At 45.7% G+C, this 15,086-nt stretch overlaps 1 protein-coding gene across 2 annotated transcripts in view; it reads right to left on the reverse strand.

The window, feature by feature from the left end:
* Nucleotides 1-48: 48 nt before the first annotated feature.
* The window catches only part of LOC138605478 (low-density lipoprotein receptor-related protein 1-like), a 96,994-nt gene continuing 81,956 nt past the window's right edge, over nucleotides 49-15,086 (reverse strand). Inside the window, exons 52-90 of one of the 2 annotated variants that reach the window (XM_069677757.1) lie at nucleotides 14,661-14,789; nucleotides 14,400-14,522; nucleotides 14,147-14,287; nucleotides 13,646-13,833; nucleotides 13,362-13,545; nucleotides 13,195-13,280; nucleotides 12,969-13,088; nucleotides 12,375-12,562; nucleotides 11,436-11,641; nucleotides 11,155-11,343; nucleotides 10,917-11,065; nucleotides 10,733-10,826; nucleotides 10,525-10,641; nucleotides 10,314-10,433; nucleotides 9,585-9,707; nucleotides 9,264-9,389; nucleotides 9,062-9,178; nucleotides 8,332-8,438; nucleotides 8,104-8,236; nucleotides 7,890-8,012; nucleotides 7,657-7,779; nucleotides 7,347-7,487; nucleotides 7,110-7,247; nucleotides 6,550-6,669; nucleotides 6,185-6,450; nucleotides 5,907-6,088; nucleotides 5,688-5,794; nucleotides 5,483-5,602; nucleotides 5,114-5,290; nucleotides 4,860-5,000; nucleotides 4,602-4,772; nucleotides 4,332-4,493; nucleotides 4,066-4,249; nucleotides 3,875-3,982; nucleotides 3,672-3,745; nucleotides 3,476-3,569; nucleotides 3,295-3,333; nucleotides 2,002-2,146; nucleotides 49-1,911 (exon numbers count right to left, since the gene is read on the reverse strand). In XM_069677757.1, the coding sequence (XP_069533858.1) occupies nucleotides 1,771-1,911; nucleotides 2,002-2,146; nucleotides 3,295-3,333; nucleotides 3,476-3,569; nucleotides 3,672-3,745; nucleotides 3,875-3,982; nucleotides 4,066-4,249; nucleotides 4,332-4,493; nucleotides 4,602-4,772; nucleotides 4,860-5,000; nucleotides 5,114-5,290; nucleotides 5,483-5,602; nucleotides 5,688-5,794; nucleotides 5,907-6,088; nucleotides 6,185-6,450; nucleotides 6,550-6,669; nucleotides 7,110-7,247; nucleotides 7,347-7,487; nucleotides 7,657-7,779; nucleotides 7,890-8,012; nucleotides 8,104-8,236; nucleotides 8,332-8,438; nucleotides 9,062-9,178; nucleotides 9,264-9,389; nucleotides 9,585-9,707; nucleotides 10,314-10,433; nucleotides 10,525-10,641; nucleotides 10,733-10,826; nucleotides 10,917-11,065; nucleotides 11,155-11,343; nucleotides 11,436-11,641; nucleotides 12,375-12,562; nucleotides 12,969-13,088; nucleotides 13,195-13,280; nucleotides 13,362-13,545; nucleotides 13,646-13,833; nucleotides 14,147-14,287; nucleotides 14,400-14,522; nucleotides 14,661-14,789 (5,396 nt within the window). In that variant the 3' untranslated portion in view covers nucleotides 49-1,770. The remainder of the gene's footprint in view (nucleotides 1,912-2,001; nucleotides 2,147-3,294; nucleotides 3,334-3,475; nucleotides 3,570-3,671; nucleotides 3,746-3,874; nucleotides 3,983-4,065; nucleotides 4,250-4,331; nucleotides 4,494-4,601; nucleotides 4,773-4,859; nucleotides 5,001-5,113; nucleotides 5,291-5,482; nucleotides 5,603-5,687; nucleotides 5,795-5,906; nucleotides 6,089-6,184; nucleotides 6,451-6,549; nucleotides 6,670-7,109; nucleotides 7,248-7,346; nucleotides 7,488-7,656; nucleotides 7,780-7,889; nucleotides 8,013-8,103; nucleotides 8,237-8,331; nucleotides 8,439-9,061; nucleotides 9,179-9,263; nucleotides 9,390-9,584; nucleotides 9,708-10,313; nucleotides 10,434-10,524; nucleotides 10,642-10,732; nucleotides 10,827-10,916; nucleotides 11,066-11,154; nucleotides 11,344-11,435; nucleotides 11,642-12,374; nucleotides 12,563-12,968; nucleotides 13,089-13,194; nucleotides 13,281-13,361; nucleotides 13,546-13,645; nucleotides 13,834-14,146; nucleotides 14,288-14,399; nucleotides 14,523-14,660; nucleotides 14,790-15,086) is intronic. The other variant, XM_069677758.1, reaches the window with a different exon arrangement.

Below are 15,086 nucleotides of genomic sequence, written 5' to 3' on the forward strand. Positions count from 1 at the left end.
AGTAGTTTTCTTCAGCACATAAAAAACACAAAACACACAGGCTTGTTTTCTGTACAATTTTTAAAATTTTATTTATAACAATATCTGTTATTTAGTTTGTAAAGTACTCCAGCAAAAATTAAACATTATTCTCTTTCCAGAAGAAAGACTGAGCCTCCATGCATCGTGTACTATAAAAGCTATGTGTCATTTTTCATTAAAAAACAAAACAAGGACTAATCAGAAAAAAAAAAAACAATTTTGAAAATGCATGTATGATTTTGCAAAAATGTTCTTTAGGTAAAATGATTGTACTTATCTCTCAATTAAAGACAAAACATATACAACAGCATAAAATAACACTTGCTGACAGGTAAGCAAAATAAAAACTTGTTATTGTAGTTACATTAGAGATTGGTGTTACGTTTCACATGCATTAAGATATGGCTGACACATTTCTGACAGAAGCAGCATTGTGGGACAGAGGCTGAGCGTAAGGACGTGTCAGAGCGACCAGAATGGTAGCATTAGCAGCAGCAGGGCACAGAGGAGAGTGAGAGATTAGAAAGAGCAGAGAAACGCCAAAGAATGAACATAATGCACTTAAGACTGAGTCATTACAAAACTGTGAACATACAGACATCGCTCCTCTAAAGGTAGAAAGATAACTCTACTCACAAAGCCAGATGTTGTCTGGTCTTAAAAGGGAAATGGACAGGAGAAATAAAAGACAACCGAAAGACCCATCTCCATCATTTTTTCCTTACATTTTACCGTGATTGCAGCCTCCTCTTCTTTCTAAGGAAGACCTTTGTAACAGACAACTGAATGCAGACAAAACACTGTTCAGTAGAGTCTTCCATCTGCTGTGGCCCTCCCTTTATCAGCCACCCATGAAGGCATCCACCCTTACCATCTCTTCACACCTGTAATCTCCACCCACCCCCCTGCCTGGAATGTTTAACCTATACCCAACTTCCTTACATCTCCGCAATCTCACACCGAAACGCCTCTCATCCTCTCACTTCAGCAACACGAGCTCCGACCTGTCATACAATGTGATAAAAACAAACATACCTGTTTTACATCTTACGGTATAAAGCCTACAGTATACACCATACCGTAAAAATATGTATCCTGTGCAAGGAAGACAACACAATCATTTCATGAACATTGTTCTCTGAGAAAAAATTATGTGGAAATACTGTAGTTGCCATCTGGTACTGACATTGTACATGTGCTATACACAAACGGTGCTATCACAAATCTGTCTCACACAACCTCGCGCAGAAACCCAGCGAGACGACATATGTACCGATTTAGAAAACTTTGAGTTTTACCTTTCCCGCTCAAAGTCAACACAAACAACAAACAGTTGGCACTGGTGAAATGGAACAATGTTTTTTTCTTTTCTATACAATTCATACAAAAATAAAAAATTAAAATTGCTCCAATGATAGCATCTTTTCTTCTGATTTTTCTTGTTTCCATTTCATTTTGCACAGAGGTAGTGGCTATTTAGGTAAAGGGTAAGGGACAAAGTGTAAATTAAAAATCTCTCATAGAAAATGTTATTTCATTTTTGACCAGAGGAATCTCAAAAGAACAAAATATAATACTGCAATCACATACAAAAGTAGTCCTTCATTTTTGTACATTTTATACAGTGTTCACACTTTTTATCAATTTTCTCTCACACTTTTTGTAGATTTTTTTTTCTTTCGTTTTTTTTTTTTTAAAGGCAAGAAGAGGGGTGTGTTTGGAACAGCGTGATCCAGGCCTATGGACAGTCTATGCCAGGGGGTCCACGAGGGGCTCCTCGTCTCCACGTGATAGCAGCTCCTTCTTCTCGTCTGTGCTGGCCAGAGAGTTGCGACTGTTCTGAGCTCCCATGTACAGAGTGGCGTATACTGGGTTTGTGAAGTTTGTGGGCTGCAAAGAGTAAAAAAAATCACCCATTAGATATAATATATCTGTGCAGAGACTGTGACGTGTGATGTGTGCTGGATGTCTTTCACCCACCTTGTCTGGGTCCAGCGTGAAGTCCACGTCTAGCAGCTCCCCAGCGTCGTCATCAGGCTCGCCCTCGTAGATCTTGTAGGCGGGGTTTCCGATCTCGACATTCATGGCCCCGTTGGTCATCCTTTGGTGCTGGAAGCCCTTAGCCCTACATGAAAATATAAAGCGTGGAATTATACATTTAGGTCTTAATTAAGATTAAATTAGCCTAAACAGTGCAAGCAGGGACACAGCCACATTATGTAGGGAGGGAAGAGGCATCACATGACTCTCACCACCATCCAGGCTGAGGGAGCTAAGCCACAGCACAGCACAGAACACAAACCCAGCATTCATGCAGCCGAAACAGATCCAGAAAGAGTGGACCTGGATATTTACAGGCTTCCCTTTAAGACCACAAAAAATCCACAATAGATCCACAAAAATATGCTCTTAGTATGTGTACTGTCAACAGCAGGGGCGTGTCCACTGTTTTTGTTTACTGGGTGGCCCAACTGACAGAACAGTGTTGGCATGAAGTATGTGTGAGCGCACTACTAACATTAAGACATCATATAGATGTAACATTCCTGTCTTTAGTATAAAGATAACACACAGAGTGGCTACATATCAAGCTAACCTCTTAATTCTTTAAGGACTCAAAAACTAAATTAGCTACTAGCCTGTTGCTAAACAGCCGAATAAAAGGGTTTTAAATTAAATCCCGCCTCTGTAATGTCAGATAGCCAATCATAGCTAAGGAATATGAGGTAGCAGCTGGGGTTGCCAATCAATTTTCAGGGGGAAGGGGGAGAGCGAGGGCACGCCACCCCCTGGACACGCCCCTGGTCAACAGCATCTTCTTCATGTTAATGCTGGATTTCTCACACTGCATTTTCCAATCTGAGCTTGGAAGAATGTCCATCTCTCACTAAGAGAGACACTACCACAATACGAACCACAGCACAAAACAGGAAGTACAATATGGCACAATATGATGGACAACACTATGACTCATCTGCAGAACTGGTTATTGCGTGGACAGATCTATTCAATGCATCTTTTCAATAGATCCGCACTGCAGCCGCTCTGATGAGGGCCGTTACACAGGAGAGATACTGTAGGAGCAGGATGAACTACAGCTCCCATGAACATCTGAGAGAATGGCTGCGACATTCACCACAGGACCAAACACTGCACAGCAACCAGGACTTATGGGTAAGGCAGAGACAGAGAGAGAGAGGAAGAGAGAGAGAGAGCATCAGGATGCAGAATTGAATGAAGGTGTGGAGGGAAGGAAACCCTGGCAAGCGTTACCGCAAGCGCCTGGAGCCGGTTTTGCCGAGCCGGCTAGACCTGAGGAGCAGAAGAGACGCCATTACAGAGAGGAGAGGAAAAGTGCAGAAGGAAGAAAGGAAAAGGAAGGAAGAAAAAGAGGAAGGGAATACAAAGAGCTCTTGACTGTTGCCTTGTGTTTAAATGTGTTGCTGTTACTCACCCTCGGATCCTTCTCCTGTACCAGAACAGCGCTCCTGCAGCCAGCAGAACCAGCAGCAACAGCAGCAGCACCGGGATCACTATGGAGGCCGTTCCTGCAAACACGCACAGATAAAAGAATTAAATCAAAGTCATCCTCAATCAGGTGACATCAAGAAACGTCTATTACTGGTGTCATGATGAAAGGGTCGACTTACGTCCGCCTGAACCTGGTTCAACATCAATGCTGGCCACGGACTCACAGCGATGCCCCGCCCAGCCAGGAGAACATCTACACACAAACACAGACACACACACGTACAAGAAGAGAGGAAATGAAGATGCGCATGTATGAGATGATGCATTGTGTTTGGAGTTTAACTAAATCTTAAAAATGATGGGTGGAAACTTTGCTCCTTACCTGCACTCTGGAAGGCTTGTGTTGGGGTTTATAGAGCACTGGCCATTTGCACAGTACTCATTGGTATCACATGTGTAACAGCTGGGTTGGATTCTACCATTTGAGCAGCTGTACAAGACAGAAAGAAATGTGAGTCTTAATAAGTAAAAATAGACAACAAGTGTTTTGTGTGTTTCTCTGAGTGCTGTTACCGGCAGGTGAAGTCCCCTGTAGATGTGAAGCTGTTGCTGGGGATGCATTCGCCGTCACGGCAATAGTGACACTTGTCGATCTCGCACGTGCTGCCAGAAAACTGAGGCAGACAGCGGCACAGTTTGGAGCCGTCCTCCCTCTGTAGACATGTACCTTTGTTCAGGCAGTGGCCCTCACAGCTTCCTGCTCAGGCAAACAAACATAAACATGTAAGCAAACAGAAGTTTTAAAACTTGCACGTTGGCATGATAGTGGGAACACTCACTGTACTGGCACTGGTCGCCCTGGAAGTCAGCGGGGCAGCTGCAGGTTGGCTGGTTTCCGGCGCTGACTGTGCAGTTGCCTGCATTTTTGCAGTAATCCTTACAAGTGTGCAGGTTGCAGTTTGGTCCAGTAAAACCTATCAGGCATCGACAGGTGGGAGAGCCTGTGGAGGGACGGACACATGTAAAGGGTAAATAGATGGAAAGCTTAACAGGGATGATGTAAAGCCTCTTTTTTTTGCCAACACCAGCTTGCAATGTTCATCTCTTACCTGTAGGAGAAGGTGTGCAAGTGCCTCCATTCTTGCAGTAGTCCCTGCACTGGTCAATCTCACACCGATCTCCTCCATAGTTCGGCTGGCAGTGACACTTGGGCTGCTTGTGAGCGTTCAGGAAGCAGCTGCCACCGTTCATACACTGCACCAAGCACGGGCCGCTGGGAGCTGTGGATGATCAAGTGTCTCAGTAAAGCAGAATGATTCAGATTTGTCTGTGTGCGTTTTGTGCGTAGGGATGCGTGTTTTACTCACAGATAGGAGAAAGTGTGGGAGGGGGCAGCTCCACACAGGTGCCGTTGTCCAGCGTGCGTCCGTTGGGACAGATGCAGACCGGCCCACTGGGGCTCAGCAGACACAGCCACTCGCATTTCTTCCTGTCGCAGGGATTAGTCACTGCGGAAGACGCAGAGAAAGAGATATTTAGAATGAGGAAAAATAGCTGCCTGCTGTTGTCTCTCTTTGCTGTCTTCAGTCAGCATCAAAGCTGCTGAATGTTTCCCACTCACTCTCAGGTTGTTTGTAGCGGTGGTACAAAACTATGTCTGTGGCGTGGTTCATTCCGGTGGTCAGGTTCTCGATGGGGCCTTTGCCAAACTTATTCACCCTGAAGACGAAGTTGTTGGAGTAGGTGACGCCATAGATGAAGTCCTCAAACACATCGATGCTGAACGGGTGATGGAGCTCTGTGGAGAAACAGAGAGCACCTGTTACGGGAGCTTCACAGAGAGTATGAATCCTCTAATATGTATTCCTTGTTTGGTACGACTACTTTTATTTGGCTAAATAAAATATGTTATAGGGCGTACATTATGAAAAAACCTAGAGCCACTGCATTACAACACAAGCTTTGCCAATGTACGCATGTGCCACTCAACTGTTCTTAATGCTGTTTACAGCCACGACTGCATCGCTGCCGTTCAGCCTCACACTGCAGATCAGGGAGAGTTTAGCATCGGCCCAGAACAGACGCTCATTGAAGTAGTCCACGGCTAGACCTAAACAGCGAGAGAGCAGCGTTAGAAATGGGTTTAAATATGACAGATATTTTGTATTCAGTATTGGTGGATGTGCATGCTTTACCAGTGGGCCACTGGATGTTTTCCTCCACCAGCGTCTCTCTCATGGTTCCGTCCATAGCAGCTGTTTCGATCTTTGGGTGGTTACCCCAGTCTGCCCAGTACATTTTCCTATCAAAGGACACGTAAAAGCTCCATTTATCACTGCTGTTTATAACAATTTAACCTCCATTTGCATTCTAGCTAAAATTTCCCAGCCCCGGGTATCCCTAGAACAGCTTACCCTCTCTGCGGGTCGACAACAATGGCGTAAGGCTCATCGATCATGCCTGAGATGAGAGTTTTGCGATGGCGTCCTCCGCTTAGCTGAGCCACCTCGATGACGTCTCGACCAGAGTCAGTCCAGTACAAGTTCCCTGCCACCCAGTCCACAGCAATGCCCCGGGGCATCTTCAGATCAGGGATCTGAACACAAACGAGAGAGACACTTAGACCCTCTAAAATTGGACACATAAGATTCCCACTGTCCTGTTTTATTTATACATCCTCATAAACATTTACCTCCACGTTTGTGACCCTGGAGTCACTCTGGCGGCGGTTACGGTTGCTGTTAGGGGAGGAGGAGGAGGAAGGCAAATCATAGGAAGAAATGCGCCCTGTGTGCCAGTTTGTCCAGTAGATGCGGTTCGTCTTGACATGCAGGTCCATGGCATCAATGCGCACGTTGGCGTCGCCCTGGAAGATCTGCTCATAGCGCCAGTTTGGCATGGAAGGGTCCAGGCTGCGGATCTCATTGTCGTCAGCGATGTAGAGCACTTGTCTCGGAGCTGAGGATGTGAAAAAATGGAGGCAGGTTTGCAAAAACACAGTAAATACTGAGATGAGTATATGCTTGGAACATGAGTCACTTGTGGTAGAGTACCCACCATCAGCCTTGCACGTGTCATTGATTCTGATGAAGTACTTGTGGCAGCTGCACTTGTGCGAACCCTTAGTGTTGTTGCAGATGTGGGAACAGATTCCAAACTGCTTACACTCGTTCTTATCTGTAAAACACCCCCAAGCCCACACACGATTCACATTACACAAAGTTTAAAGTTTAAAAGACCAGATTTCAGCTATGTCATTAAAGGAGCAGTTCGCCCCTGGAAAAAGCCGCTGTCAGTCAAAGCTGGTGTTCTCTGTAATCGATAGAAGCAATAATATTTGAAATTGGCGCCATAGCTGTGGAGGAGGTTGTAAAAACAGCTTGTGGTTTCGCCCCTTCTACATTCCTACAACACCCAGCATGCATTGCGCCCCTCCCCGTTTTTACGTAGTCTGTTGGAGGTTTTCCAGGGCCCATTGGAGAAGCAGATAGCATTTTTGTCCTACCATAATAGCATTAGCTCCCCATAATAGCATGATAGGACTGAGGTTGAAAATCGGCGAACTGGCCCTTTAAATGACACAAGCAGAATGCTCAAAGAAGCAGAGAAAACGGTACCTTCACATCTGTTGTGTCCATTGGACTGGAAGCCGGGTTTGCAGGAGCAGAAAGAGTCGGTGCCGTTCACCACACAGAGAGCCTCGTCTCCGTCTCCACACACTGTCCTGTTACTGCGACAGTCATTCAGCACCGTGTCTGCAAGCAAACAAACAGGTTAACATGCATTCACACTGCTAATCATGCAGTGTGTGTACACCATCATTACTACGAAGTAATCACACTGAGTCAACACACCTTTCTTATTGCAGTTGATTTCATCAGAGCCGTAATCCTCGCAGTCATTGAAGTAGTTGCAGCGCAGCAAGGAGCTGATGCAACGGCCATTGGAGCACTGGAACTCGTCCTTTTGACATACGGGTGTGGGGAGAGGCAGCTCTGAGGGATTACAGGGGTCACAGAGAGGTCAGTACCCTGATTATCACATCCTCCCAGCACAACATATAGAGGCACATCCTGTTCTACTTTTAAGTAAAAATGCCTCTGAAAATTGGTAAATTTGAGTTCTCAGGGAGCTTTAAAGACACGGGCATATCCTTAAACTCACGGCAGTTCACTTCATCGCTGTTGTCTCCACAGTTGTTGACACTGTCGCAGCGTTTTGACACAGGCAGACACACGCGATCGTTATGACAGCGGAACTGCCTTGTTGGCGGGCACTGGAATTTAACTGAAGGGCAGATGGAGAGAAACATTAAAAAAAAAGAGAGTCTGGATTCAAGCCAGGTGTCAAACGGTCTCCAGGAACATCATGATCATGTGAAAAGCAAATATTCTCACCACACTCCTCTGGATTCTCGTCTGAGTTGTCTCCACAGTCGTCCTCTCCGTCACACTTCCAGCCCCGGGGTTTACAAAGGGTGTTGTTGCACTGGAATTCATCCAGGGGGCAGTGTCGACCCACTGAAACACAAGGAGCATTAATGTACATATAGGGTGCTGAATACATCGTCCTCTTCAGTGTCATATGTTTTGCTAGGTGTTTGCTTCTTACCACCACTGTCACATTTCTCCTCATCACTTCCATCCACGCAGTCAGCATCAGCATCACACCTCCAGCGGATGGGGATGCAGTGGCCATTTTTGCACTGGTACTGATCGCTGTCACACTTTACATCACAGCCGTTCTGGACGAAAACAAAAACTCGTTCTGTTAGCACTCCCACTCTGTCAAATTTCACAGCGGGACGTAATCATCAGGAAGGAAGCGGTTGAGCGATACCTCATCTGACCCATCAGCACAATCATGGTCCCCATCGCACTTCCAGCGTCCGGCAATGCAGCGGCCATTTGTGCAGGAAAACTCGCTCTCTGAACACTGACGAGGCACTGAGGACGGAGAGGAGACAGATCAGAAGGCTGGAAGAGGAGGATTAAGCACGGACAGAAGGAAGAGGCAAGGAGCTGGGAGAGGAGGAAGGGAAAAGAGAAGAGAGAGGAGGGAATAGAGCTGACTGCTAAGAGACGAGTGGTGCTCTGTTGAAACCAGACATACATGAATAAAATAATTATAATTCATATCACAGGATTGAGTCATGGGGCACAGAGGTGGGGATGGAACAACAGTCTGTACGGTACAAAGCGGAGGAGCTGGAGGAGCTAGTGGGATTGAAACGGAAAGACAAGCCTCACAGAACAAAAGACGAGCTGGGACACAGGAAGGACAGGGGGAAGCTGAGGTTGTGGATGGTGGAGCTGAAACTGTGAAAACACCTACCTCTGGCTCACATCAACAGGCCAGTGTGAAATGCAAAATAGACATGAGATGATGTGAGATGTGCAAATGACCACAGAACCGAAATCAAAGTCTAGATCGACAAACACACAGTGAAAGGTGATACGTCGCTTACCGCCGTGACCCCTCGCATGTCAACAGTCCGCTTACAGATTTTAAATCATTGATTTCATACAGAGAAAGGTTGTTCGGCGTTAGAAAATCAGAGGGAGCATACCACACTTGTCTTCATCAGAGTTGTCCCCACAGTCGTTGTCGTAGTCGCACTGCCAGCGGCCCGGCACGCAGCGGTTGTTCTTACAGCGGAACTGGTACGGCTCACACGTCCGCTCATCTGACGACAAACAAATAATAAGGACAAGCGAGGCTCCGAGTTTGTCTTCCTTTTGTTCTTATTCCATCTACCGCTCTGTTCTTACCACACTCTTCCTTGGGTTCATCTGAAGCGTCTCCGCAGTCGTCCTCTCCGTCACACTTCCACCGCGCTGGTATGCAGCGGCCCGAGTCCTTACAGCGGAACTCATCCACCCCACATGTCATTTGAGCTGCAACAGAGAGGTTTAGACTCACACGAGGGAACAAGATGTTTTCTTGTCTGACGAAACATCAGGAAACTATTTCTCTGCATTTATTTCCCATCTATTGAGAGCCAGAGCAACCCTTCAATACAGCCTTGTAAAGAGGAAGTAGTTCTAAAGCAGAGGTGTTGTTTTCTACACTAACACTGAGCTTTATCTTACTGCAGTTGGCAGGCTCATCAGATCCATCCACACAGTCGTTGTCCCGGTCACACACCCACACCCGTGGGATACAGCGCTTGGTGATGGCACACTGGAACTGGTTTGGAGCACACGTAACTTCCGCTGCACAGGAGACAGACAGATACTCTGCTTAATACAGAAAAGCTGCCACCTTATCACAAAATAACAGACATTAAAGAGACAACGCCTGGAGGCTGCAACCTTCATAACATAACAGAATTCAGATTTTCTCATTCTTACAGAATTGCAGTTAAAAGTGCTGAAATGTAAATTTTGACCTCAGGATTTCATGATAGAAGAGTTAATATCATTTCCCTCTGTGGAGGACGAATGTCCTCAGCAAATGTCACGGCAATTATATTATGCAACATAATATGGCCTGAGGGCGTCCCTTAAGGAAAGGTCAACATGGACAGACACCCTCCAGGAGAATGAAGGTGTTAATCAATTCTCTATCCGCTCAGTTGACTCTCAGATTAAATGGGTTTAAGTGTAAAGTGGCTTTAGGGAGGAAAAAGAATAAAGACTACGCACACTGGGGTTTATTCTGTTTGCACTTCATAAAGTCAAGCTTTGAGTTATTGACATATTTTGCTCTGTGCTGCATAATATACTGACCAAGATTGCCCCCTGAGGCGCCGCAGCGAGCAGGGCACAACCTGAAAATAACAGAGGGCCTAAGGGATCTGAAAAGGCAAATTCACTCACGGCAGTCTTTCTCGTCCTCTCCCTCTCCACAGTTGTCCTGTCCATTGCAGCGGAAGATGCCAGGGATGCAGCGACTCGGGTGGCTACATTTAAACTGACTTGGCAGGCACACATGGATGTCTGGAAACACAGCACACAAGCAACGTTATGGGTTATTCTGGGTTCATGTCAGAAGAAGGTTAAAGTGCTGTAAGAAAGTCTCTGCGTGTACCGCAGTTGGCCTCGTCAGAGTTGTCTTGGCAGTCGTTGTCACCGTCACAGATGTAGGCCGGGTTGGTGCAGATGCCTGTGCCGCACTGGAACTGACCTGGTCTGCACTTAAACTCAGCTACAGACACAAAACACAGCACGTTATTAACCAGAGTCACACCAAACATTACACGGCAATACGCCACAGTCAGGGTGCATTCATCACTCACGGCAGTCTGCGGGCTCGTCTGAGCGGTCCCCACAGTCATCCTCTGTGTCACACTTCCACCAGAATGGAATGCACTTGTCATTTTTGCAGACAAACTGCAGAGAAGAGAAACGGATTTATTTTTTGGATTCAATAATGTGTCATAAAAGGCAAATGAGTGGAAAATGACACTGAAGCTAGCTCACCTGACTTGCAGTGCAGTTGGACAAGCACTGTCTGCCATCAGCTGCGAGATAGAAGTTTGTGGGGCAGGCACACTTGTAGCCCCCTCCAGGGGAGAGCAGACACAGGTTGCTGCAGCCTCCATTATCGACCTGGCAGGGGTGGCCAGCCACTGGAGAACAAAAGAAGTAGAGTAAAGGTCAGATCAGGCAGGGACAGAGATGAGGATTTATATGTGCTCGTTATGAAGGATGATTTTACCTTCAGGCTGGCGGTATGGGTGGTAAATGTGGACGTCCATCGGCCTGTGTAAGGTGCTGATCAGCACGGTTTTGTTGATTCCCAGTGTTTTGTGAGCTCTGTTGATGGACTTTGTCTCCCAGTCTGTCCAGTAGATGTACTCCTCAAACAGAGTCATGGCAAAGATGTGGGGGATATCCTGAACCAGAACTACGGGGGCACAGACAAACAGGAAAGAAAGTAAGAACAACAACTGGGACACTTTTACAAAGACACAACCATTGAGTTAATGTGTTTATTACCTATGTGTCTGTTGGTGCCATCCAGGCTGGCAAACGCGATGTAGTCCTCCCGAGCATCGGCCCAGTAGATGCGGTCGTTGATAAAGTCCAGGGTCAGACCATTGGGCCAGGTGATCTTATCATGCACTATGACACTCCTGTTGGTGCCATCCATCCCGATTCTCCCAATGTGGGGGCTGTCACCCCAGTCTGACCAGTATAAGTACCTGCCAGGGATGTGCTGTATTAGTTGGGTCTATTTGTCTTAATAGCTTAGAATTCAAGATCTGCTAGGTTTCAGGTGTATTGTTGTTTTTAAGTATAGCAATACGTATCAAATACAACTGCAAAATCATAACAAGTAAGTAAGTTAGTAAGTATTTAAAAAACAGTCTAACTCAAAGACTGTTTGTAAGAGGTGGACGCAGCAGTTCTCAAAAGTGAAGACCTAAGTGCCTTAAACCTGCATTCTTTCTAATTGCCAGCAGGGGGCGACTCCACAAGGTTTCAATCCCCAGTTTCATCCTTCTTCAACATAATATGATGTTCATTTGTAATTATGTTGGAATTTAGAGTAAAAATAGACGATAAAGATGGATATTCTTTGGAGCATGGCCACCTGCGATTGACAAGTTGCTACCACGGCGACCTGTCAACCAGGATAGAGACATAGCCTCTTGTCCAAATATGGTCACTTCTGGTTCCAAAAAACTAAGATGATATATTGCTTCCATATTGCTTTACTTGAGGTTTCAAAATGTGACCTCACAAACTAATGAGTCACGTCAGGTGGCTCCATCCACTTCTAACATACAGTCTACGGTCTAACTGTTTAACGAAGCAGTTCATAAATAGATGGTTTTGATCAATTGCACCTCACCCAGAATAATACAAACTTTCCAAGCACAAAAAAATCTTCACTACAACTTTTCGACCCAGATAGTGTTGCCTCACTCTTACCCGTAGCGAACGTCCACAGCCACCGCTCTCGGCTCCCTCAGGCCACTGTTGACCAGAACTGTCCGGTACGCTCCATTCAGCTTTGACACCTCGATGGTGTCCCGTCCCTTATCACACCAGTACAGGTTCCCTCCAACCCAGTCCACTGCCAGACCATCTGGGTTACTGAGTGATGTGCGATGAAGGACCTGAGAAAGCAGGAGAAACTTTCTGAGCCTGTGATTTTCACTGCAAACACACACACATACTTACATACAAATTAAGGTGAATTAATCATTTTAAATGCACATTTTATGTTAAAACCAAGAACTTAACTTAACTCTATTTATATAGCAACTTTCATACAAACATGCAGCCCAAAGTACTTCACACAGGAACAAAATGACAGAAAATAAGGACAAAAATAGAGCAAATTTTGGAGTCTAAAAAATTACAACAGTAAAAACAATGAATGTTAGAAATCAATAATTAGACATTAGTTAAAAGTTAATAAACAGCAGGGAAAAGCAGTTGTAAAAACAATGATAAAAACTCTATAACTATAACAGTCCAAATTAAAAGCCACATTAAATAGGTAGGTGATTCAACACTCACCTGAACATCGCTGCCGTTGATGTGCATGCGTCGGATCATGCTGCCCTGCGTGGTCACATCTGTCCAATAAATCATCTGCTGGCGATAGTCGAAGTCCAGAGCCACAGCGTTGTTCAGGCCCTGTCAAAGCACAGCAGCTGCATCAGCCTGGGCCAACGATAAGCCTCTGCAGGGTTGTGTGCAGGATTTTAAAGCGCTTCAAAAGAACTCTATCTGCGAGTCTCACCTGTTTGAGCAGTGTGTAGTTGGAGCCGTCTAAGTTGAGCTTTCTCAGATAGTAGCGGTTGGCAAAGATCAGGAACGGTTCTTCATCTGCAGGGAGAGAGTCATCACGTTTCAGTGGATTTGCCTAAAACACTTCCTGAATGTGATTAATCTTGTCACGTTTCTTACCGGAGGTGGATTTGCATATGGTGGGGTTTTCAGGGCTAAGCTGGAAACCCTCCACACACAGACAGTGGAAGCTGCCGTGTGTGTTGATGCAGCGCTGCGTGCAGGGATACGTGGTTTTGCACTCGTCTATGTCGACGCACGTCTTCCCGTCATGCTTCAGACGGAAGCCAGGGTGGCATCTGCACTGTGAGGGGGCAAAGCACAGACAGAGCAGGTAAAGAACACAGTGCATGCTCATCTATTTCTGGAGGAATCGGCTCAGGTGTTTCATGGTGTTCACTAACCTTGAAGCCTATCTTCAGGTCTTCACAGAGCTGGGAGCAGCCGCTCAGTTTGCTGTTCAGGCACTCGTTAATAAAGCAGTTCAGCTCATCTGAGCCGTCGCCGCAGTCGTCCTTGTGGTCACAGAGCAGCGTCTCATTGATGCAGTTTCCATTATTGCAGGCGTACGCGGTGTCGTTGCATTTTTTCTCTGTTCCATTAAAGAAAGAAATTAAGAGTAAATGTCAGGTAGGTCGGCTGATTTCTGCACCTCAGGAATTTATAGTTACAATGCTTTCCTGTTGCCATGGAAATAATAAAGCGATGGTGTAATATTCACTTTTATGTGCATTAATAATACAATGCATGTTCTCTAAGTTTGTGCTGTAAATGTGTTTGTCTTGGCTGCATTTTGGCAGATGAAAGTAAGTATGTAAGATGTGACCTTAATGTCAATGATTAATTGCATAAAAGAAAATGTAGGAAAAAGCCGAGTGCTTCTGGAGAGGCTGTGCGGATCTAACCTGGACCAGTGCAGCGCGGGTTCTTGGGGGCTTCGTCTGACTGGTCGTGGCAGTCAAAGTCTCCATCGCACTCCCATTGACTCGAGATGAGGCAGCGTCCGTTGGCACAGCGGAACTCGTTGGCTCCACATGTTGGATATTCTGGAGCGGGAAACATCACAAGGGAGAAGGCAGGTTGTTAAAAGCAGAACCGAGGAGGAGAGAGCTTTTTAAAATAGCCCCGTCAGGACTAAGAGGTCGTGGTTCCACTCACCACACTCCTCGGACTCATCTGAGCCATCGCTGCAGTCGTTGTCATGGTCACACACAAAGTGTTTGGGGATACACTGTCGGTTCTGGCACATGAACTCGTTGTTGCTGCAGGTGTTGTTGAACACTGAGACGTACAAATATTTGGTGATTGAGTGAGTAACAAAGCTTTTGGAACCCTTCTGCTGCAGTACAGCTTTACTACTTTCTTTTTCTTTGTGTTACTGTTTTTATTTTTCCTGATCCAACTCCAGCCTGCACTCACCACAGCCAGCTTTGACGCTTTCATCAGCCCCATCAGGACAGTCTTTGTCTCCATCACACTTCCAGCGCTGAGGAATACACACGTGTGATCCAGGACACTGGAACGCCTCCGGACTGCAGGTTTTAGTTTCTGCAATGGAAAGAAGTCATTCAAAATTATTTGTATACCTTTCTATTCCCTGATTATTGGTCCCTATGCTTTGCACTGATGACTGACTGATGACTATATTTTTGCAAAGTAATCATTAATGACATGAAAATTATTATTTTCAGCTATTAAACTCTGTGCATACATTTCAATGCTTTAATCCATATTGTACCTAAATGCATTGTGATGTTACTGTAAACATGCACGCTGCTGCCATCACAGATAATGTCAGCAGGATGGTCAAGGCAGACACTTTGGTCAAAGCTTATGCATTCAGAG

The sequence above is a fragment of the Semicossyphus pulcher genome, unplaced genomic scaffold, assembly GCF_022749685.1.
Source record: "Semicossyphus pulcher isolate SPU_LCO1_2020_fin unplaced genomic scaffold, fSemPul1.0.p SCAF_3, whole genome shotgun sequence".
NCBI classification, from domain to species: Eukaryota; Metazoa; Chordata; class Actinopteri; order Labriformes; family Labridae; genus Semicossyphus; species Semicossyphus pulcher.